This window comes from Falco biarmicus, chromosome Z, assembly GCF_023638135.1.
Source record: "Falco biarmicus isolate bFalBia1 chromosome Z, bFalBia1.pri, whole genome shotgun sequence".
Classification (NCBI taxonomy): Eukaryota; Metazoa; Chordata; class Aves; order Falconiformes; family Falconidae; genus Falco; species Falco biarmicus.
This window is the reverse complement of record NC_079311.1, coordinates 49862784-49885761: the sequence shown is the minus strand read 5'-3', so window position 1 is coordinate 49885761 and position 22978 is coordinate 49862784. Positions and strand designations below refer to the sequence as shown.

Genomic DNA, 22978 nt, shown 5'->3' with positions numbered 1-22978 from the left:
TCAGTGCATCCATGCTGATAGGTTTCTTCAAACTGAAAACTGAGCGGTACCAAGCCTTCCTTACCCCATTTTTACCAGACCTCACTCGGAAAGAGATAGACAGCCCATTTTATCATTGGTAGTTGGTTTTGATTGACATCAGCTTTCCCCTCATTTTGCCAGTTATTAGGGTATCAAGGGTGGCTAATTCTTCAAATAATTTTCAGTGATCATTCTATCAAAAAGTTCTCCCTCTTGTGGACGCTTCACAGTGTGATGTGAAGTATCAGCATGGTACAGTGAGTTGTAACGGAATTCCTAACACATCCTTATGTACTCTGTGCTAATGGCCTCACTTAAGAATGGATGTGCTATAAACGGAAATAGTGGACTCATGCTTTGGTAGTTTTCCAGATATTATTACCATTCTGGTACCATGGCTGTTCTCAGGGATACAAAAATAAAATTATTACAAGAGTTAAAAGAATTTATTAGAAGAAAAAGAAAGAAGGAGAACATCTTCCTTTTGTCTAACATCTTTTTTTCCTTTCTTTCTGTTTAACTCTCTGTCCTTTAGAAAGTGGATGTTACCAGCAGGGCAGTTGTGGAAATAATGGCAAAGACAATAGAGTACCTTCAGCCCAATCCAGGTAATGTAATTTCACAGTCTCACACAGTATTTGTAGCACTTTTTGAAAATACTCTTTCTCACCAGTATGTAATCTGACAGATCTCATCCTCACTGGTGCAGTTAAGATGAACACAAAATTGGTGAATTTACTGTGAGGTAGAAGACAGGGAGAGTACAGGCTTCTGTGTTGTGCTGTCAGGGGTACAGAGACTGTCTTTGGAAGGGTTGTTTTCCTTTTGTGTGTTGCTTTAATTAAGGGGGCAGCATATGCCTGGAAACCAGATGTATTTACCTGCAGGCATCTGAATGCCCGCGCTGTGTGCATGGAGGGCTCCCTGGGCGATGGAGGTGGTTGTAGACTCCCCAGGGATGGCAGGGCACAGACTGGCAGCCAGGGCCCATCCCACTGCTCCAGCCAGGTGCAGGGTGGCCTGGGGCACAGGGGCAGCAGCAGCCCTGGGCGTCAGGCACCTCCCTGATGTAGTAATGGGTTTGCGTGGCAAGGGCTTGGTAGTGGGAGGGCTACAGGGGTGCCTTCTGTGAGAAGATGAGCCAGCTGACTCCAAGATGGACCTGCCGCTGGCCAAGGCTGAGCCCATCAGCGAAGGTGGCGGCACCTCCGTGATAACATATTTAGGAAGGGGAAAAAAACCCTTGAGCAACAAATTGCAGCAGAAGAGAGGAGTGAGAATATGTGACAGCAACAAGTCTGCAGACACCCACGTCAATGGAGAAGGAGCAGGAGGAGGTGCTCCAGGTGCTGGAGCAGAGGTTCCCCTGCAGCTCATGGTGAAAGACAGCAGTGAGGCAGGCTGTCCCATGTGGCCCACGGAGGACCCCACGCTGAAGCACATGGATGCCCAAAGGAGGCTGGAACCCATGGGAACACCTGTGGACCCACAGAGGGAAGAGCCCTGTCTGGAGCAGGTTTCCTGCCAGGAACTGTGATGCCCTCAGGGGACCCACGCTGGAGCAGTCTGTTCCTGAAGGACTGCACCCCATGGAAAGGACCCACGCTGGAGAGTTTGTGAAAAATTGCAGCCCATGGGAACAACTCCTGTTGGAGAATTTCATGAAGGACTGTCTCCCATGGGAGGGACTCCACGCTGGAGCAGAGTGTGAGGAGCCCTCCTCTTGAGGAGGAAGGAGTGACAGAGATGACAAACGGACCACGACCCCCATTCTTCCTGTGCTGCAGGGGAAGAGGAGGCAGAGAAATCAGGAGTGGACTTGAGCCTTGGAAGAAGAGAGGGGTGGGGGAAAGCTGTTTTGAAGCTTTGGTGTTATTTCTCATTATCCTACTGGGATTTGAATGGCAATAAATTAAACTACTTTCCTCAAGCTGAGTGTGTTTGGCCCATGATGATAATTGCTGAGTGATCTCCCTGTCTTCATCTCAATCCATGAGCTTTTCGTTACATTTTCTCTCCCTTGTCTAGCTGGAGAGGGGAGTAATAGGGTGGCTTTGGTGGGCATCTGGTGTCCAGCCAAGGTCAACCACCACACCCGAGTCCTGAGTATGGGGACAGGCCAAGGCCAGGCAATCAGCCCATGGGTGGGGATCAGGACAGGCACAGTGAGGATGTCTGCATGAGGCATCCCTTTGTTCTGCAGTCCCAGTCATTCACCCTGTGTGAGGGACAAGCACCAGGCAGTCCTCGCAGACCACAAGAAGAAAGACAAATTTCTGAAGCAACTTCCTCCAGGGTACAGGAGGAGACATAATAACACCTTTCACCTGGTCCTCTAGTGATCTACCATCCTCCTTAGACGGTGCAAAAAAGGATGGTCACGCTGAACTGGAGAAAAAGGGCAGATGACCAGACATAATCAGAGATGACTAAATTGAGCCTTTAAAATAGAAATAAATGTTTGGTTTTCATGGGGAGATGAAAGAAAAGTTTTGTGATTGGGCTGATGGAGAGCTACATGCTCCTCTCTTGCCAAAGGAGCCTCACAAGTAGGGGGTGATCTGGAGCTGTTATAATCAAGTAAACCTTTCAATTGAAGAACTTCAAGATTTCCTTAGTGATCTAGGAACATAAGAGTTTTCATACTAGCATAAGTCAATGCCAGCTTCACTGATGGTGTCAGTGGAGTTAGGCTTGTGCAAAATTAGCATGAAGATGAGGCCTTCTGCCTGTCATAAATGTCTTCAAGTTTCGTGGGAGTACAGACCAAATTCAGTCATTCAGTGTTAGGAATTTGTTTCCTATAAGCTGGAAACAAATTTGAACCAGTGTGAACTCCAGTGTGGTAGGATGAAGGGCTGTTGCAGGTATAGCTTAACTGGTGATATTTTTATGTTAGATTGCAGAGGAAAAGAGGGTAATTTGATGATGCTGCCAGTGGATTGAAAAAAGTAGGAATAATATTTACAAATTCAGGAGCAGCTAGAACGGTTTCTATGTCAACAGATGAAATACTATTTATGACTTGAGTCTACAGCTTCATTGCCCATTGTCAACAAGCACTCTGCAGGAAAAACAATAGGATTGATAAACGTTATGGGGCTAGTGATAAAATTGTTAACTACTGTCAAGCTGCTGTTGTGCAACATCACATAGACTGAATAGTAAGCTTTGGCTGTTTAGTGCTTCTCTGGCTTCCTTCCTGACACATCTGACTGATTATGATTGCTGTGAATCAAGAAAGAGGTTCACAGCAATGGCAGAGAGCAAAATTTCTGGAGGTAGCCAACAGTGTGATTTCAGGCAACTCAAGCTGATGTTGCTTTGTAGTGCGCAGGAAAGAGCAGTTTCCATATTCTAGCTACACATCCCTTCATCTGCTTGTGGCATGTGCAAGTGATATCAGAAAATTAAAATTGTAATAGGCAAGAGGAAGATTTACTTTCTTGCATATCAAATGAGATCATGTTATTAATTCCATGGCTGGGCAGTGGTATCAGTTGGAGGAAAAGAGGACTGACTCTTTTCAGTTCTCACCTGATCTTAGGTTGTTTATGCCAGTTGCAAAAAGGCTCCCTATAGTGAGAAGAATTACATGGAAGATTTCCTTCTTAAAGTTGTCCCTGCAACTGTATTACTATTTTTCTGGGGCATCAAAAATGCTGATTTCAAGTATCTCCTGTTTGCTTTCTCATTTTCATAAAAAATAGAAAAATTACAGCGGAAGAGGGAAATTTAATTAAACAAAAATCTTTAACAGCAATATTTAACAGAAGAGTTTCTTTAAAAGTTTGCCTGGATTTGGCAGGGAGAAGAGGGTTTGGGATGGAGCACACATTCTGTTACTTATATAAGTAAGATGTGCCCAGAAAACATCAATATGCTTGGATAACATGGTACTGCAGTGCTAGAGATCAGCTGGCTTCATGGTGTTTTGAAGGATCAATAAATGAAGTATGCAGCATTGTCTAACTTCACTGAACAGTTAATCAGTGCTGGAAGAAAAAGGAAAGGGGGAAGGGAAGGGATGGAAAGAGAAAGGAAAAGAATATTAAAGACAAAGTGAATTTATTGAAAGATGTTGATCTGAGGTTAGTGTGAATGAGAAAGATAGCTTTGTAGACTTCCCAATTATAATATAAAAACCTGAAGGACAGCTGAAAATAACTGAAGCTGAGCATGGTGAAGGCTCAAAGACTTTCACTGCAGGTGTACATGACCATAATTTCAAGAAAAAAGAAGATGCAGGATCAACAATATTGAAAGTACAAGGTATGAGCAATTGAACCCACTGCTGAAGTTTCTTCTGAACTCTTTTGGCAGTATTCTTAGGGTTTGCCATGGCTCTGTTAACACTTTATATTAAGGCAAATAATTAGCGACACCATGAAAGTGAGAGAGAGAGAGTACAAATGGGAGAAGAATCAAGCATTCAGGTCACTTCCATGTATACATCTCTGCCTGTCCTCACTCAGGGTGAAATATAGAGAAGAAAGCGTGTGGCACTAGCACAGTAAAGCAACGGAAATGAAAGGGCTCAAGAGCTCGAGATGGGATTTTAGATTGACTGAGCACAAACTTACCTCTGTTCCCATGGAAGCTGCTGGAGCCAACTTTAAAAGAAGAAAAGTGGAATGAGACCATTGGTGGATGTGTTCTAATATTTCCTACTAAATCAGGATTCTAATGTAATCATTATTAAATGATTAGACGAATCATTGAAGCATGAAATTTTCATGCTTAACTTTCTCTCTTCATGATTTATTTCTTCCCCCTTACCTTATTGTCCTTTCATTTCTTTCATTCTTTCCTGTATCTTTTGCTTTCTACTCTTACCTACCTGTCCAGAATATAGCCTTTTCAGTTTTTTTATATTCCCACTTACATTTTTTTCTTTTATTTCTGAACATACGCCCCCATTTGTTCCTGCTTTAATTCAGCTTGTTGCCTCCATTCCCCTGACTGATTTTGTTTGGGCCTTACGGTTTTTTTATGCTTCTGTATTTTCCCATTGCCACTATCATTTCAATGCCATTTTTAAAGGCCAGACACTTCATTAAAATGAAGTTTCTTATACTGAACAGTCAGCCAGTCTGCTGACAGTAGTTTTGTACTGGGTAGAAACTGAAGGCATCAAGAAATTCAAATGCTGAAAAGCATGGTCTGGCAGCATTCAAGGGTAGTGAGTAGGCTTATGAAAACAAAAGTACTATATGTTAAAAATATGTTATCCTTTCATAGCTACTTGTCAGGCAAAGTAAGTACTGCAACACTTGCCTGATTTTTCTGTATCTGTCTCTGTGGCTATGTCTGTGCATACATTTTCGTGTCACAAAGCAAAACATTCAACAAAAAACATCTCATGATATGCACTTTCAACAAATGAAGAGCAAAACAGTTGTTGGCTCTAGTCTGCTAATGTTTTTGTTTTGTTGCAGAAATGTGTGCAAGGTTAAGTTCTGAGCAATGGAATCAGCAGACAACAGTGTGAGCTACTAATATTTTATAAACAGAAATATTAACTCATAAGAGCAACTTACAAAGTCAAGCCTTTGCAAGGAGCAAGATAGAGGCATGCATAGTTGCCTTCCTGTAGCACACACAATAACATACATAGAAACACCCACTGAGTCAGCTTTGCTGGCAGTGGGATTTAGTTGGAAAAATTTGAAGTCAAGTGCCGTTAATTAATTCACTCTCTGCAGGCCAGTCACATTCTGTACTTGCAAAAATTCCCTAAAACACGTCATCAAACAAATCAGTTCTTCTGTCTTTGCTGTCTTTGTTTTCATTAATTATGATAATTGTATGCCTTCTTCCGATCTCAGTTGTGTATCTGAAATAAAATACAAGCTGAAGTACAGTTGAAAACCATATTGAAGCAGGAGTTTCCCCAAATCCCTGTAAAAAGCAAAAAGTGTTTCAAAGTTTGTTGGACATGATGTTTGGGGACATAGGTTTTATTTAATATTGTACAACATAAAAATTTACAAACATTTAAAAAATGTGGGGCACCAGAGTTTAATCTTGAGTGTACCTAGTCTGGACTTTTCCTTGAGAGGAAGGCTGGCTCATCTCCTATCCTTCTGGTACCTGAGTATTTTAAGGTTAAGAATTTGGGGATAGCTTAAAGATTTATTATCCACGTGAGTTGTAGCATGTCAAATGTGCTATCTTGGGAGTGTTCCTGGGCTTTCTTCTGTCCAAGTCGTTTCAAGGGAAGCTTTGTCTTAAAGTTAAGGTCAGAGCCCCCTCTCTAGCCTACCAGCAGGAAAAAAAAGTCAGTGACCAACATTTCATTCCTTTGCTCTAAAAATAATTGATGATAACCAGGGCTTAGTCCTAAACTTAGATAATGTCCTTCAAATACATTGCAGGTAGCTCAGATAAATTTAAGGAGTTCATTCCTGTCTTGTCTAGTCAAACTGTTGCATGTTTGTAACTTCTATTACTTGCCTGCTTCAGCTTCCAGGGCTAAACTCAGCATGATCAACACCATGTCAAAAATTCGAGGGCAGGAAAAGGGACCAGGTTACCCTCAGGCTGAAGCCTTGCTGGCAGATGCGATGCTGAAATTTGGCCGAGAACTTGGAGAAGAATGCAACTTTGGTAACCTCATTACTTCCCTTTCCATTACAATGCAATAAAAATGGCAGTAAAATTTAATATAACTTTTATTATTAAAGTGTTGCGCTCTTATAAAGGAAGAACTTCTGCATGAAGTATCAGCATTCTGCTTCATCAGACTTCCCCTTTAAAGTTGGTCTAGGCCTGTCGAGTATCATTTGCAGATTTGCAGTCGAATTCTTTCCATTTGGACCCATATCCACATAGACTTTAGGCTGCCTGTCATAGATTATGTTACTGGGCATGTGTTGGGATGAAACATGTTCGTGTTCAGAAATCATATTATAGTCTATGTGTGTGTACAATAAAACCCTTTTGTCCTCAGAATCCTTATAATAAATGTTAACTGTCTTCATTACAGGCAAGGAACAAAGGCTAATGTTTTTTTAATAGACTTTGACCTTTTTTTCTGACCAAATTCCACATTTTCAGGCACTAGTGAGTACTCCTGTCTTATGTGTCAACCATTCCTCCCTCCAAGCCCCAAATGGGTTTACAGCTACCTCCGTCAGAAATGTTAAACTGAGACTTAACATCATGTTCTTCAACAGTAGAGGTCTACTTAAAAGAGATGACATTCACGACAGGATCCTTTGTCTTTCTGTCCTATTTATGTAGGCCTCTCAGTGGCCATTTTTGTATGGCAACACACAGGGTCGTCAAATAGGACTGAAAATTCTACTTCATATTTGAATCTTTATAAAATGTTGTTTCTGGCACAAAGATATCGGTAATGGAAAAGGTACTTTCTTGTTTGTTTTATATAATTTACTGGTTAGTTTGGCAGATGTGAGTCAATTTGTGCTGCAGACTACTGAATTGGTTTTATAATTGGTTGCCTCTCATTTGCTAAATTTCAAACACATTTTTAAAAGGAAAATGAAGAACTAAGAGAATTTTGTTTTTGCAAATTGCTGTACATTCCTTAATGATTGCAGTAGCACGCAGAAAAATACATATGGCAATTATTTTCACATTGTTAACTAATAGCAGCTGTTGTAACTGTTTGTCACTCTTCATCCGGGTCTGGCAGGCTCTCTGGTTTTGCAGTGCATTGCTGGCATCCGCTGCTTGGGAGACTGCTCCTGATTTCTCACATTTTTAGGTTTTCAGACCCTGTATACTCTTTGAAAATGCATTTTTTTCCATGAACATACATCTCAAACCAGGAGGGTATTTTTGAGCTTCGTGCTTTTGTTTTTATGCAGAGGAGGTAAACCAGAGTGGTGGCTTTTGTGGCCCTCAAGTTAATATTGGAGATCTCGGAAGGCATCTAATTATTCCTGACTTTTATGAATTTGAGTAGGTATATGAAGATGATCATTTCATCAAAAAATTTTTTAATCTAAAAAAAGTTCTGTGAAATCATTAAGAATTTTTACATTTGATACTATCACCAGTTTCACTGATACAAACAGGGATACCTATACTTGCATCAGAGCTGTTTTTGTACATGGTCTGGTGTCTGGTGACAGCAACACTGCAGCAAATACGGGTAATTCTTTTTTAGCATGTTTGTTTCACCAGAGTGGCGAATGAACAGATAATGAGGGGTGTGGAGGAGGCTGCCTTGATGCAGCATGGATCCTCAAGTTCAGCTGTGTTACAAGGCATAAACTCTGGGGGCTGCTGAAGTGTGAAATCCATGTTGCCCTTTCACACAGTGCGTCGTGCTCTGTTTCTTTCCTGAACTTGAGACTTGAAATGTTAACTGAAATTTCCATGACTCAATTCCATTCTACAGTGATTTGGAATGAAGTTATTTTCAGATAAACTGGACGTCTTTTCTTTCAGGGCCAGCACTTGCAGATGTGGGAGAAGCTATGAAGGAGCTTTCTGAAGTCAAGGACTCTTTAGACATGGAAGTGAAACAAAACTTCATTGACCCACTTCAGAATCTCCATGACAAAGATCTGAGGGAAATACAGGTATTGCCCTCAACGTAGCTTTTTAGTAATGCCAAATGAGCAAGTTGTGTATATGTTCAGAATTTATGTTAGTTGTGTAGTTTAAAATGAGCTTTCAGATTCGCAGATGATCTAATTTTAGTCTTTTTTGGTTTGAGTTTTACTTTTCAGTTCTGTCTCTTGTGTTGATGGTTTAAAAAGGGAAAGATCAAAATCCTAATTTTTTTTTATGGTAGCATCACCAAGCTTATGCAGGCATGAACCCAGTACTCTAATCCTACCATTTGGAAGCTCATTTCACTAAACAGATGAACAGATGTTTACATTCAGTTTTCAGGTGTATGACACATGAGGGCATTTTGGTAGTTGCCTGTAGACTGGCACTACTCTCTTATCTGCATGAAGACTGTTTCAAAAACATTCCCAGGAACTTTGAACACGAACACTCTTTGCTTGCACGAATTACATAATTACTAATCCAAGAACCAGCCAGCATTTACCGAGAAAAATCTGTTTGCACACATACTTCTGTGGACACAATGTAGTTTTATAATTGTGGAAGTTAAATTGCCTCCCAATTCAGCAAATCCTTATCTGTATAAGCAGCTATTTTTCTGAGCTCAGTAAGGCTTTCATATTGTTAAATATATGTGGAAAAAAGATGTCTTAGGCAGTTTGATATAATTTAAAAAGTTGGCAAGGTTATAAATATCATAATAGGTGACGAATTGATTCTTCTGAGGGAAAGTAAACATCTAAACTAACCATGATCATGCTGACAGCATTAACTTTTGGCCATCTTGATATGGCAACTGCTAAACACATTGACATGAATGTTATGTCAGTTAACAAACTAGTAAACCTTTAATAAAAGATAACATAAAAGATCCTTCAGCGGTCTGATGGAAATGATAATATTTTCTTTGTTGCTTTGTTTATGAGAACTGTTAAACAGGCAAAAATTTACCAACTTGTCCTTTTAATAGAGTTTTCTTTTAAGCATCTAGGGAAAACCCATAGCGTTCAGGTAATTCTGCACCAGAATTAAAAAGCTGGAAACTTGGTGATCTTTTGTACAGATGGCAATTGCAATTATCCATTCTGTGCGGCCTTTTTTGAGTATTGAAAGTCTGTCATTTACACAGCAGCACACCATCATTTCTTAAGTGATATGTAAAACCACTTCATTGTTCTGTATTACTCCCCTCTGGGGAAGGGTTGTTACACAGCAAACAACACAGGCTTGCAAATGTACATGGACTAACTGGTTACAATGTGGTATAAGGAGGGCTGGGGAACATCCTTTTTTCTGTGCTTGTGTTTGTGTTTTTGTTTTCTAGCACCACCTAAAGAAAATGGAGGGTCGACGCCTGGATTTTGATTACAAAAAGAAAAGACAGGGCAAGCTGCCTGATGAAGAACTTCGCCAAGCGCTGGAGAAATTTGATGAATCAAAAGAAATTGCTGAATCAAGCATGTTCAACCTTCTGGAGATGGATGTGAGATATCCCTTGCTGATCTTTGAGCTGAATCTTAAAAAGAGAAGGATACAAGTTCAGCAGTGAAGGCAGTCTGAAGCAGTGTAGAACTTGAAATCTGTATTAAATCCATGATGCTACAGATTCCTGTCGCTGTACAATGGGGAAGCACTTGCTTTCTCATTGGACTCAGTGAGAGGCTCAGAAACCACAGTAATGTACCACCTACACATTAGTGTAGGACTAATTTTATAAGTATTTTATAGGTAACTGAGCTAAAGAACATAAATCCTCGGTAGCATCATTGTGCTTCCTAACTGCATAGTATTACTTAGAAAACAAAAATATATTATTTCTTAAAATTAGTTACATGTAAGTCATGACTTTTACTTAGCTGTGGTTTTAGGGTTTGAGCCAAGGCTTTTGCTCAAGTGTGTGGGCTGCTGAGATGATTGGTGAAGATCAGAGATGATGAACTCACAGCCCCATGGTCTGTGCTGTAAGCAGATGCAATAGTGACTAAAAAGGCCAATTACTGTCACTGCTTAAATCTGACTCTGCAGCATATTTTGTGCTTACGGACTGGCTTAGGACTGAGCATCTTAGTTTTTTTAATCTATTTATAATTAATGTTGAAACTGTAAAATCAAGTGAGAAGAAAAATTTCTCTTTTGGAGGAAAAAAACATTTCAGCTGAAGTCTGTCTTACAGAATATGTAGTCAAAGGAAACTCGGTTTAAATATTTCTGTTGAAGTAAATGATTGGATATATTCAAAGTTTAAATACACATCTAATTCTAATTAATTCTTCAGTTTGTTACCAGATTGCTGTAAGAGGGGCCATAACAAACCTGAAAATATTTGCATTTAAAAACTAAATACAGCTGTGCTGAAATGAAAGAAGTGTAACAAATTTGTAGTTTTAATCCTTGCAGTAACATCCAGCCCTGTGTGGCCAGATAATACTGACTGGCACTACACTACTCTGTGTCTACCATGGAAACTGCTGGCAATTGCATTGCCAACACAAGAGTTTTGGATGTTTTTTCCCTCATGAAGTGGAATGCTATCTGCCTTCACTACAGATATTCTAAACCCCAAACGTCATAGTATCATCCCATTGTTGTCTGCTTCACAGGCCAGAATACAACAGAAGCATGACCTTAGTCCATATGGTTTTGTGCCCCTCAAAGGCAGGGTGGGGAACATATATAATGCTTTCATGGCAGTCTCATTACGGTCCTTTTATTTTCGTAGCGTATGCTGACCAAGGTAGGTCTGTAGGTTGCTGTTTGAGTAAATCAGCCATGGAGATGATCAGCAGAGAAGGGCTTCATTTACTATTCCAGTTCAAGTCACAACCAGTCATGGTAGTGAGTAAAGACTGGTACGTAACTGTTCGCATACTACAAAGATGAATCAGGTGTTTAGAGAGATAAGTAAAAATGCCTTTGCAGTGTCAGTGTGACAGTGGTCTTTACTCGCTATTGCTGAGCTGTTAGCACTCGTCTAAGATCTGATGCTTTAATGTCAATCCTCAGATTGAACAAGTGAGCCAGCTTTCTGCTCTTGTACAAGCCCAGCTGGAGTACCACAAGCAGGCCACGCAGATCCTACAGCGAGTGACTTCTAAGCTGGAAGATAGGTAAGCACTTTTTGTAAGTTTGTTGAATTGTTTTTTTTGTTTTACAGAGGCAGAGAACCTATGAATAGAATGCAACACTGTTACCTTTTGCAATCTGGTAATTGTATGTTTATGAAAACAAGGGCCATTTCATTAGGTAATTGCAGGCTAAGGTTTATATGTTTTGGAGATGCATATACTTCTGAGTATGATTGAGTGAGGACCAAGCTCAGGAAGGCAGCTCACTGAAGCTGTTAAATGTGATTTAACTGAAATCAAGTGTTTATAAAATACTGGTAGTCAGTGAGACTTACAATTTGGATTCCTTACCATTCCTGCATGTATTCACAAAGCACTCTCTGAGAGATGATGTTAATGATTGCTATTGAAAAAGAACATCTTGTTATGTTCTCATCTATGTGAAGATCTTCCTGAGCCAGGTAGTGAGACCCCCATCATTTGCAACTTATTAAATATTCTTTTTTTTCCAGCTTTATTATCAGATCAAACTTGATACAAGGCTTAACTGATTTTACCTCTTCCATCTCTTTTTCTGTAACTGCAAATGCTATCTCAGAATTGATACAAAATCTTTTAAATAGAATTTTAGAATTTTGGGGTTAGAATTTTTGTTTTTATTAAAACAAAACAGATTGTACTCCCTTGAAATGAGGAAAATAATGTTTGTAAAAGCTTATCAGCTTCCCACACATATGTCCTTCTTCAAGGAAACTTAACATACAGGAAGATTTCTTTAGTTCGCATGGTTCTAGAGGACTCTTCCTAAAAGTTAGACATAGTTACCAAGAGCAGACAATGTTCACATACTGTGTGAAGGCAGCTTGTTAATCATATATGATTCATTGCTGTTTTCTGATGTCATTAGTGTAGATCTAATGTTTTTGGGTACTACTGTGTCTGTCAGTGTTTATTTTCTCAGAGCACACAGTCTGTAAGCCTCATCCAGTTCAAAGTCCTAAAATTTCTTTGCAATTAGGAGCAGCGCTTGTTTTGTTAGGTAGGCTGCCCAACAGGCTGTTTCTGGATAGTTTGCAGTACTATCTAAACAGCTAACAGAATGATTTTCAGCACTTCCAAACGAATACTGCAATTCCGTTACTTTACATAAGCATTAAAAAATCCCCAGGAGCAGGTTGTTATATATTGTTACATATAATGTATACATTACAAGACAAAGTGAGGATACCTTTCTCCGCAACAGATTTATCTTTCTGTATCAATTCAGATAATCCTTTGTCCTTTTGAAACTTCTGCTAAATGATCAGTATCTTTATTTTAAGTTTCAGCTGTTTTCAACAGCCTCAGTCAACCAACCTCAATCAAACTTCTGTTACAGATCAGCTGAAGTAAAACTGCATAAACGTAGTGTGCATCCCTAATTGTAAAGAGTCTGCTGGCTAAATCATCCTTTGTCCACAGCACTGGGCACAAATTAGAGCACAGTGATATATGCTCATGCCAACATATATCTTGTCTTTCCCTGCTGTTGGTATGCAGGCAGCAAAGAATGCATGGCCCTGGGTTTTAAGGGTTGTTTTATTGACCTTATGGACTAGAAAATAAATAATGCTTTACTTTTAAGCTGAGAAAATTTGTTACTGTTCACTCTCAGTGATGTCTACAACACATACTGCCCATTTTCTAGATCCTTTTTTAATAAAATGATGTGAATGAAACTTGTTCATGCTTTTCTTTGGCATGGACAATGTCTTCTAACTGCTAAGACTTTCATGTTTAAAACATTGTCCAAAGAATTTTTAAAGATATGAGTTAGACTGCAAGACCATGAAAAATTTTAAAATGCACTCAAGTCTTCTATTCTTTCTGAGCTCTTTAGCTTAGGCTTCAAAACTTTCTTCAGGAACTGTCAGTGCAATAATTTTCATTTTTCTTCTACACATTAGTGGAAGGAGTAAGCTTCCTTAAAAAATGCCACAATTACAGGAACTGGGACTTCAGAAACTTGACAAACATTGGGAGATTTGCAATAAAAGTAATAATGGAAGGTCAGAAAAGGCTTTTCCTTTCAGACTCTTTTTCATCAAGCAAAAGGAGGCTGCAGTTTCCAAGTGAACAAGTGACAGAGCAACTGGGAAGCAGGAGTGGTTTCCTTGGAGATGTTTCTTTTCTTAAGAAACATGGCTCCTGCTGAGCTTTTGGGTAATTTTTAGCAAGTCACTAGAACTGTCACTTTCTAGTTCATAATCTGTATAAAATGGTGTTTGTTTCACAGAAGTATTAAGTGTAATGGAACTTGTTTAACTGTTTCTTTCTTCCAACATTATGGTTTTGAAAAGGTAACTTCTGTTAATGAGTGAAACACAGCAAAGCCTTTTTATTTGTTTATTTTGACATCATTAATTTATGCTTTCAATATGTTTTATGTTTTCGTTTATGAAGAAGAAAAGCAGTCTCTGGGGACAGACTAATATTAATAACATTTTGGGCGAAGAGGAAACCCTTGTTATGAGGACAAAACCCAGTTAAGTTAGAAGCAGTTCTTTTAAACAGATAAATGAAAACATGCTATCAACACGCCTGGGCCAGATCTAGATAAACTTAGGGCAACCAACTTGTCCTTTAAATTCAGAAGTCTTGACTCAAGTATTCTTTCATATGCAATATTAGAAATATATATGGCAGTTTTCTGCATAAGCTCCTCTGATTCTGTTGTCATCCCTTCCCTGGATGTTACCCTGGAATTTGAAAATGTACCCTTTTCTAGTAATTCTAGATTTCTCAATTAGAAGAATAAGTTGACATCAATGATACATAATGTTTTAATTTTGAGAATCAGGAAAAGTGGAGTTGTGTGCATTTGTGAAACAAGTATTCCAAATTACAGATTACTGAAGTCTGCAACTGAAGTCAGTACATTCCCACACAGTCTCCTCACATAATGACAAGAGTTGGCATCAACCAAGTGACTAGTGAAGGCTTGCCAGGGACAGAAGCAAAAATCATGCTAAAAATGGGAGATGTTTGTACAGCTCTTCTGTAAGCATTGCTCATCACTTAACAAGCTTTTCCCCATTAGAAGCGCTTTGTTATTGTTAGACAAAAAGAAGCCAGACAAAATGCTATGTTCCTGGAGGGAACTTCATGGCATAGTCACATCAGGTGGTTTTTGGTAATTTAAACTAAAGTAAACAAAAAAACACTCCAAATGCCAGAATGTGTTCAATCTGGATCATTGGTGGATGGCAACTTCAGCCATGGAAATAATGTTGTTTGGTGCATCTCATCTGTTAACAAGAATCTAACTCTTGACATTTAACTTCATGTTTTGGCAGAATAAAAGAGGCATCTTCACAGCCCAGGAGAGAATACCAGCCCAAACCTCGTATGAGCCTGGATTTCACAACTGGTGACAATACTCAGCACAATGGAGGAATATCTCATGCCACCACACCCAAACCATCAGGTAATGGCAGTAGCAATGTGAGAAGAAAAGCCAGCTCTGTCTGAAGTTTTGCTACAGTGCAGAAGTTCCAAGTTCCATGCTTTCTTCTAGAGATTAGTTCTTCCATATTGAGGGAAAATGAGAAGGAGGATAGTATGGGTATTTCTTTGTAAAGTGTTCACATCCCCAGGCAGGAGAACAGAGATGGATCAACCATTGCTTTAAGTGTGTCTTTGGGTCAAAAATTTTCTTAGTCCTATGCGATGGTATGACCTTGACTGGATGTCCAGGTGCTCACCAAGCCACTCTATCAGTCCCCTCCTCAGCAGAACAGGGGGAGAGAAAATAAAACAATAAAACTCGTGCGTCAAGATAAAGGCAGTTTAATAAAGCAATAGCAAAGGTCGCATGCAGAAGCAAAGGAAAGCAGAAGGTGTTATTCAGTACTTCCCATCAGCAGGCATTGTCCAGCTAATTCCTAGGAAGCAGAGCATCAGTACACAGAGTGGTTGCTGTGGAAGATGTATGTCTTAAATATGCCCCCCGCCACCACCCCCTTCCTCCTCCTTTCTCTGAGCTTTTACTGCTGAGCATACATCATATGGTATGGAACATCCCTTTGGTCAGTTTGGGTTAGCTGTCCTGGCTATGCCCGCTCCCAAGATGTCGCTCACCCCCACCCAGCCTACTGGTAAGGGGGGAGGCTGGAGGGGCAGCCTCGGCTGTGTGGGAGCGCTGCTCAGCAGTAGCCAAAACACTGGTGTGTTATGGCCACCCTTCCAGCTACCAGTACAAGGCACGGCTCTGTGAGGGCTGCTGTGGGGAGAATCTCCACCTCAGCCAGACCCAATACATCCTAGAAGCTCAAAGAGATGCTGCCGTGCTAAATTCACCTTAAAATACAGATCTTTATGAAACAGGCATTTAGAAAACTGAAAGAACAAATGGAAGTTTTCCATGAAAATGCAGAACCCTGAACCCTTTCGCCCCTCACCCACCCACCCACCCAACCTCCATAACTTTATGCTACTTTTTAAAACTAGTTATTGCAACACAAAAAGCCTGAAAGTAAAAATCACTAAAAGGAAAAACAAAGCCATTTGGATTATTTTCTTTGTCCAGTTGGGAGCAACATAAGCAAGAATAAGCATTTGTATGATTGTGCATAATAGTTATCTTAAAGAAGTATTTATTTCACACTAGCACATGCCAAGAAAGCTTTATTATTCGTTTCTCCCAGTAATGATCTGTTTTCCCATGTTGCGGTGAGGACTGTCTTCTGCCTAGACCCTGACCTCAGTTATTCCAGTTTACCTCAGTGACAACTGCTAGCACACTCCACCTTGCAAGACTGGATATTTTTTCACTAGATCTTTAATCAGTATTTCCTTCCTTCCCATCACATGTTTTATGTTCTCCCAGGTACAGGCAGCAATAGCATCTCCATTTGGCACCTGCAACAGGAAACTATCTTGCATGATCTTGCAAACTCCTAGTAAGCTCCTTACTGTGCTAGTGAGGAGGGGGATACAATGGAGAGGCCTTGTGTGTGAGTGTGGTTTGAGTCTTGTATGCTAAAGATCTCCTCATGCAGCTCTCATGCCACCAGTAATTTTCTACCTCACTTCTTTTTTGTAGTGTTTTTTAGCACTTGTCTGTGCTAAGATAGTGCAGACCGATGTTTCTGTGTCTCTTCAGCATTTTTGTATCAGAGAGTGATATTTTTGCAATATTTTTGTCCTAAAATAGCTCAAGCATAGGCCTTCTAGACATAGTGAGTGTTTGAAATGAATATACAGAAAGTTCGAATCTGAAACTTATCCATCCTGAAGCCAATACACATGGAGAAGCTGAAATATGTATTCTTAAAAGTGCCATTATGGTGCAGTGGCATGTGTTGGTTCATTCTGACCACTGGAAGTGCATGAACTTTTACTATGGAAAGTCAGGTAGGGATATAAGATTCTTTACAATTTAGTGCTGCAAAATCCGAAATATTTTGACCAGTAACAATTTTGCTTTCGGTAGGCTTGAAGCTAAAGAGACTTCAGGGAGGGGGAATATGGGAAATAGGAAGAATATTTATTAATTTCATATAATGTTTGAAAATCTAATCTAACTAATAACATAATAATTTCCATTAGCCATACTAAAGGTTTTATGGTCAGATGTTCGTGAACTAACATATTAGAAAGCTTTCAATTTCAAACTAGTTCTGAATCTGTCCTGGTGGCCCTTCAGTCGGGTGTTTTGTGGGAATGGGGAGGAAAAGTGTTTGGAAACCTCAGATTAAAATTCAGAGGATTAGGAGCATCTAGAGTGGTTTACAGTATAGCTGTACCAATGAAGTCTCCAAATAAAGGACAAAGACGCAGTTGTATCTTCACTGTTGTTCTAATTACATCATTTACTTGAAGTAAATAGACAAAGCATCTCTCTGCCAGTAAAGCTGGAAATACATTAGAACTTCTGCTTTACATTTTGTGTTTTACAAACAGATAAAAACTAGATTCCAAACTGGTCATAGTCATGCTTTTAGGTGTGGGTTTGACTGTAGCTTGGTTCTTTTAGGATTCTCAGACATTTACTAGCAGTCACATAGGAAAACTGAAGGCTGCCAAAGCTGATAGCTGTCTTGTAATGAAGTTTAGCAGTCCAGATTTAGATGTTACCAAAGAACTGTCATCAGCATCTGAGTGATATGAGAAGCAGCAAAATCTGTGGTAGGTACAATGGTAAAAAGGATATGCTGTAACTGTTGGGATTTTTAAGCAGATTGGTTTTTGTGTTTCTTCTCCACAGGTGCTCACATGGATCAGCCATGCTGCCGAGCTCTGTATGACTTTGAACCAGAAAATGAAGGCGAGCTGGGATTTAAAGAGGGTGATATCATTACCCTCACTAACCAGATTGATGAAAACTGGTATGAGGGGATGCTTCATGGCCAGTCAGGTTTCTTCCCCATCAATTACGTTGATATTCTAGTTCCATTACCCAATTAGGATGGCTGTTCCACCACCTCTGACCCAGATAGTTGTGTCAGTACCACTGCTTTCAAAATGCTGCTTCTTACACCTTGTAAGTGCAAACTGCAGGGTTTAGAGTCATCAGTTTCCACGGAGCATCTTTGGTTTATGTGTTGTCATGCTGCATGGTGGTGATACATACTATCTTCTGAGCCAGCATAGTGTGGGTTAGTTTATTGGCCATGCTGGCCTGGTGGTAACCAGAGCCGTTACTGAGGTGAAGCTGGGAAGATGATGGCAAGCAAAGCAGGTAACTCATAGTAAAGTAGCAGGAAGTGAAGGTGGTATTGGGAAGATAATACCTATCACCACTGTATTGCTTTTCAGTCTTAGTTCTCTATAAAAGAGGAAAACGTTCTTGCCATTTCATCTTTTCCTTCCTAATGATGCAGTTCACACAAGTCTAACATTGACTAACCAGAACTGTACCTTCCAACCAAACTGGCTTGCTCTTCTCACAGAGGCAATGTAAATGTAGACCCTCTGGTTTCTCATAAAGCAAACCACTGTACTGTGTGTCCTGCTGCTCTCTGCTCATTTTTACGTTCTTAATTATTGTTAAAAGGCCTATTTCCATCTAGAGGTAAACTGTAAACCATAAAATGGGGATTCCTATAGTAAAAACCTTGGACCATAAAGCACCTGAATTTGCCCTTCAGGAACTTTAAGCATGCTCACCAAAAATGCCAGTAAGAGGGCAAGATGGGGAATAAAACTGGCATTTGTTAACTGTTTCTTGTCAAGTCTTGGCACAAAATCATGCTGCTTAAGCACCAGATATCCTTTGTAAACTCATCCACTGAGGAATACAATAACCAACCAAACATGACCCTCACTTCATTTGTTTCTGTCTACCATGTGTTCTTTGAACATCATTTGTGCATATTCTCTCCTCAATGAGGACTAAATAAAACTTACCTTTTTGTGTTGCACAATTAAAGACATGTGGCTGTATATGCAAAAATATTTTCCATATGTTTAGTTGGTTCACTTGTGTTCCTCTGTCCTGCACTTTGTGCATACAGTGCTGTGCCTAGCTTCTTGGCATTCTTTTGGTAACAGTTGCAGAAGTTCTGTTAGTTTAGTTATCCAGAGTTCTATTTATCTAAATTGTACAGACTCTCAGAGATTTAATGTGCTGCTTTGAATGTGCCACTTCAGTACTGGATGATGTGAAATGAAGACAATTCCCTACTGCTTAATGTATAAACTATATCATGGAAAGTATTGATATTTCAAATAAATGCTGAGATAATAACTAGAATAATGTTGTGGATTATTTTTTGCTTTCAAATCTGTCATGCTAAGCAGCTAACAAGAATTTTATTTCAGAAGGCAAATTCCTCATTTCCTGCAAATGTGAAAAATACTTTTTTTGTCATTATCATGTTGCTTCAGTCAATTAAAACTCATATGTATAATACCCCTTATAAACAGGAGAAACTGAACACTAAGCACATTAAATCAGTGGCATGATGACCAGCAATCTTGTGGATAGGAGGTTGTTTCTCATTAAATAATGCTGGTGTTCACAACCCCCCCTAGTAAAGCTTAAAGACATGCTAACTTATAGTTTAATTTTTATTTCATATGACACAGCATTTTATTTCATTTTATATTCTTTGTTGTACACGTACTGTGGTGGATTAGCCTTGGCAAAGGGCCAGACACCCACACAGCTGCTCACTCGCTGTTTGTCCTTAGAGAGAGGATAAGAAAGTTGTGATAAAGACAGGGAGATTGCTAACCGGTCACTGTCACAAGCGAAACAGACTTGACTTGGAGAAAGCTAATTTATTAGCAATTAAAAGTAGATCGTGTATAGTGAGAAAAAAAGGACAACTAAAATAGCACCTTTCCTGCCCCATTCCCCAAGGTCAAAGTCGCTCCGCAGTGCAGGGAGATGTGGAATGGGAGGTTTATAGTCAGTCCATAACAGCTTCTCGCTGCTGCTCCTTCCTCCTCAGGGTTTTCCTCTGCTCCAGTGGTGGGTCCCTGCACATGGTGTGATGTGAATATCTGTGTCATGGACTGCCTCTTCCTCATCTTCCTTTGACCTTGGTGTTCCCTCTGCTGTTTCTCACTCTTCTATTTCCCCCCTCCTCTCTCTGCCTAGCGTGTTTTGCCCATTCTTAGGTTTTCTCTGAGGCACCACCATCTTGCCTGAGGGGCTCAGCTGTGTCCTGTGGTGAGTCCCTTTGAGCCCCCCACTGCCAGCGCCTTGTCACATAACCCCACAGGCCTGTGTGTAAGAGATGTCCCCAGGCACATTGACAGAGACTCTGGCAGAGTAGAACAAGGCAAGTCTGACAGAGGTGGAGCCTCATCCAAGGCTCAGTTCAAGGTCAGGTTGAACAGGGCTCTGAATGACCTGATACGGTTGAAGATGTCCCTGCTTATTGCAGGGGTGTTGGACTAGATGATCTTCAAAGGTCCCTTCCAACCCAAATAGAAATACAACCACACACACAAATATATGTACAACAACTGTTACTTTTTTTACAGTTCTGACCTAAATCCTAGGACTGGCCTCTTGAGTCAGTTTCTGTTGGTGATTGGAAGTAATCTGTTCCAAACAGTTGCATTAATAGTGACTTACTACAGTTAAGAACTATGTTGCAGTTAATTATGTTAATTGTCCAGGCCTAGCAATCACAGGTAGTGCCCTAGCATTCCCCTATTTTATCAAGATTATGATTGTCTAGTGTTTTGGAGAGCGTGTAAACATAAGGCAATTATCTTAGAGATAATTTTACATGGTTTAGAGCAAAAGGATAATTGGTGTCCCACCCAGCTGAGGGGGCCTGTTTTTTAAGTTGTAGGGAGATGTTGCATCTTTCAACAAGAACTAGGCCAGAAGGAATGCAGAGAATAGTGAAAAACGCTGTTACACGCCATCACTTGATAACATTGGCCCCAGTCTTGACATGTTACATGATTCTTGGCAGTTCCGTGTGCTCTGTTCTCTGTCTCGTACAGGTAATCCCTGAAGAACGCTTTATTCCTCAGGTGGTAAGATCAAAATCTGACTTGGCCAAGGCAGAGACTGCCAGGGCTGACAAAAGTTTGCATCTAAAGCTTCAGTGTTAGGATAAAGGGTGTGATCCAGGAGCTGGAAGAAAGCAGGAGACTGCTTTCACATCTCAAGCAGTTCAAAGCTCTGTGTGCAGAGCCCTGTGACTGTTCCATTCCAGAAGTACATGAGATGTTGTTGATGGAGGCAACATCATTTTTTCACTGGCAGACTTACAGCTTCTGTCATCCTGCTTCTTAAGGTCTATGTTTTCAGAAACATTTAAAAAATGTGAAATGTGACATGTATTCCTAATTACCAAACTTGGCTGTAGAACTGCTGCTTCTCACAGAGGAAATCAGGAAGTCTTCCAGCACTAAGCTATCAGCTGCTGAATATAGCTAAAGGTTTAGGTTTGATCATTTTTGTTGGGTGTTTTGTCAGTTGAACCTTAGGGTTCCATGAAGCTTTTACCTTCTTAGACTTTCTCATTTATTGTGAAGTGAAACTTCCTGAAAAATACGGAAAAAAACCCAGCCTGCAACAGTTCCCTGAGCAGTTCTCTATTTAAATAAAGAAATGATTGAACCAAACGAGGGCGGGTTTTTTCCTCTTTTAAAATATCCCTTCGCTCCAGATAGAAAGAAGATGATAGTCACACCCAGAATTTTATATTTGAATCTTGGCTTAGTGATTATACAGACAACTCTTTCCTTATGATCATAATGCTTTTCCAACATGAACTACATGGACAAGACTTGAAAACTGCTATGAGGACTTCTTTTCTGGTTTCACATTTGTAGGTCTTTCAAATCTTTATGGCTACTGCTACGCCGAGCGATAGTTCTGTTTCAGGGTGTATCCTAGGCTTGCCACATCTACAGGCTGAGGAAACTGGCTAGACTTATGAAAGCAGGAAACAGGTAGTGTACAGGTGAGTTTTCTTCCCAGCGTAGGAATAGGCTGAGTTTGAGATGGGCAAATGAAGTAAAAAATTAGGGCACAATCCCAGATAACACTGTATAAAAACAAGTGCATTCTGTAGAAGTGAACTTGATCTTAATTTTCTGTAAAGCACCAGTAGGTTGTCTTAGACTTAAACTCAGAATTTCTAGAATGCTCTGTAATTATTATTTTATTATTTTTAAAGTCTAAGTGCTCTGGTAGTTGGACACAGACCTGGAATTTCCAGAAGACTTTGCTGTCCTTCCTTGCCATTTGGACTAAAATGCTGTGGAAGATGGGGATAGCTTTGTGATATATTCTTGCTGTGCACTGTGAAGTACAGATAAATTCTAAGCTATTTACCTTCAATAGTATCTCTCCTTGGAGATAAAGCACAAGGGAGTGGGTCAAAGCAGCAGTAGCTTCTGCCATGCCTTTCTAGAGCTGCTGGCTTTGGAAAGCCCCTGCAGCTTTGGGACTCAAATAGAGAACATCTGCCTTCCAGATGCTGCTGGGGCAGGCGGTGGACAAGCTGAAGTCCCTGTGGTAAGACTCCTCCCCTGGCCTGCAGCTCATTTGGTAGGGTCATGGCAGCCAGCCTCATGCTACTCGCACTCACTTGCACAGTGCTCAGGGCTTGTGCCTTTCACTCTCCCTTCACCTTCTGTGAAACCTGGAGTTGGAAAGAAGCACTAACAAAGCAGGGAAAAGGAAAGGGGGCTCAATGACCTGTGTTTCTCTGCTCACCTACAAGCTGGGAGGCTCCAGGAGGGTCTGGACAGCTCTCTGACAAGTTCTGCTTTCCCAGTACATGCAGAAACAAACTGGTGCCACTTTGGGTCACTGCCTGAAACTGGAGGATTCAGTGATTTACCAGCCACCGTCAGCAGTGCTCATTTATGGGACTTTCCTG

The 22978-nt window shown here is 40.3% G+C and overlaps 1 protein-coding gene across 2 annotated transcripts in view; it reads left to right on the top strand.

Moving 5' to 3' along the window:
* SH3GL2 (SH3 domain containing GRB2 like 2, endophilin A1) overlaps nucleotides 1-19371 on the top strand; it is a 101956-nt gene extending 82585 nt beyond the window's left edge. For both annotated transcript variants that reach the window (XM_056325136.1, XM_056325135.1), the window contains exons 3-9: nucleotides 557-629; nucleotides 6487-6630; nucleotides 8443-8576; nucleotides 9896-10054; nucleotides 11575-11678; nucleotides 14972-15102; nucleotides 17884-19371. In XM_056325136.1, the coding sequence (XP_056181111.1) occupies nucleotides 557-629; nucleotides 6487-6630; nucleotides 8443-8576; nucleotides 9896-10054; nucleotides 11575-11678; nucleotides 14972-15102; nucleotides 17884-18083 (945 nt within the window). In that variant the 3' untranslated portion in view covers nucleotides 18084-19371. The remainder of the gene's footprint in view (nucleotides 1-556; nucleotides 630-6486; nucleotides 6631-8442; nucleotides 8577-9895; nucleotides 10055-11574; nucleotides 11679-14971; nucleotides 15103-17883) is intronic.
* The last annotated feature ends 3607 nt before the right edge of the window (nucleotides 19372-22978 follow it).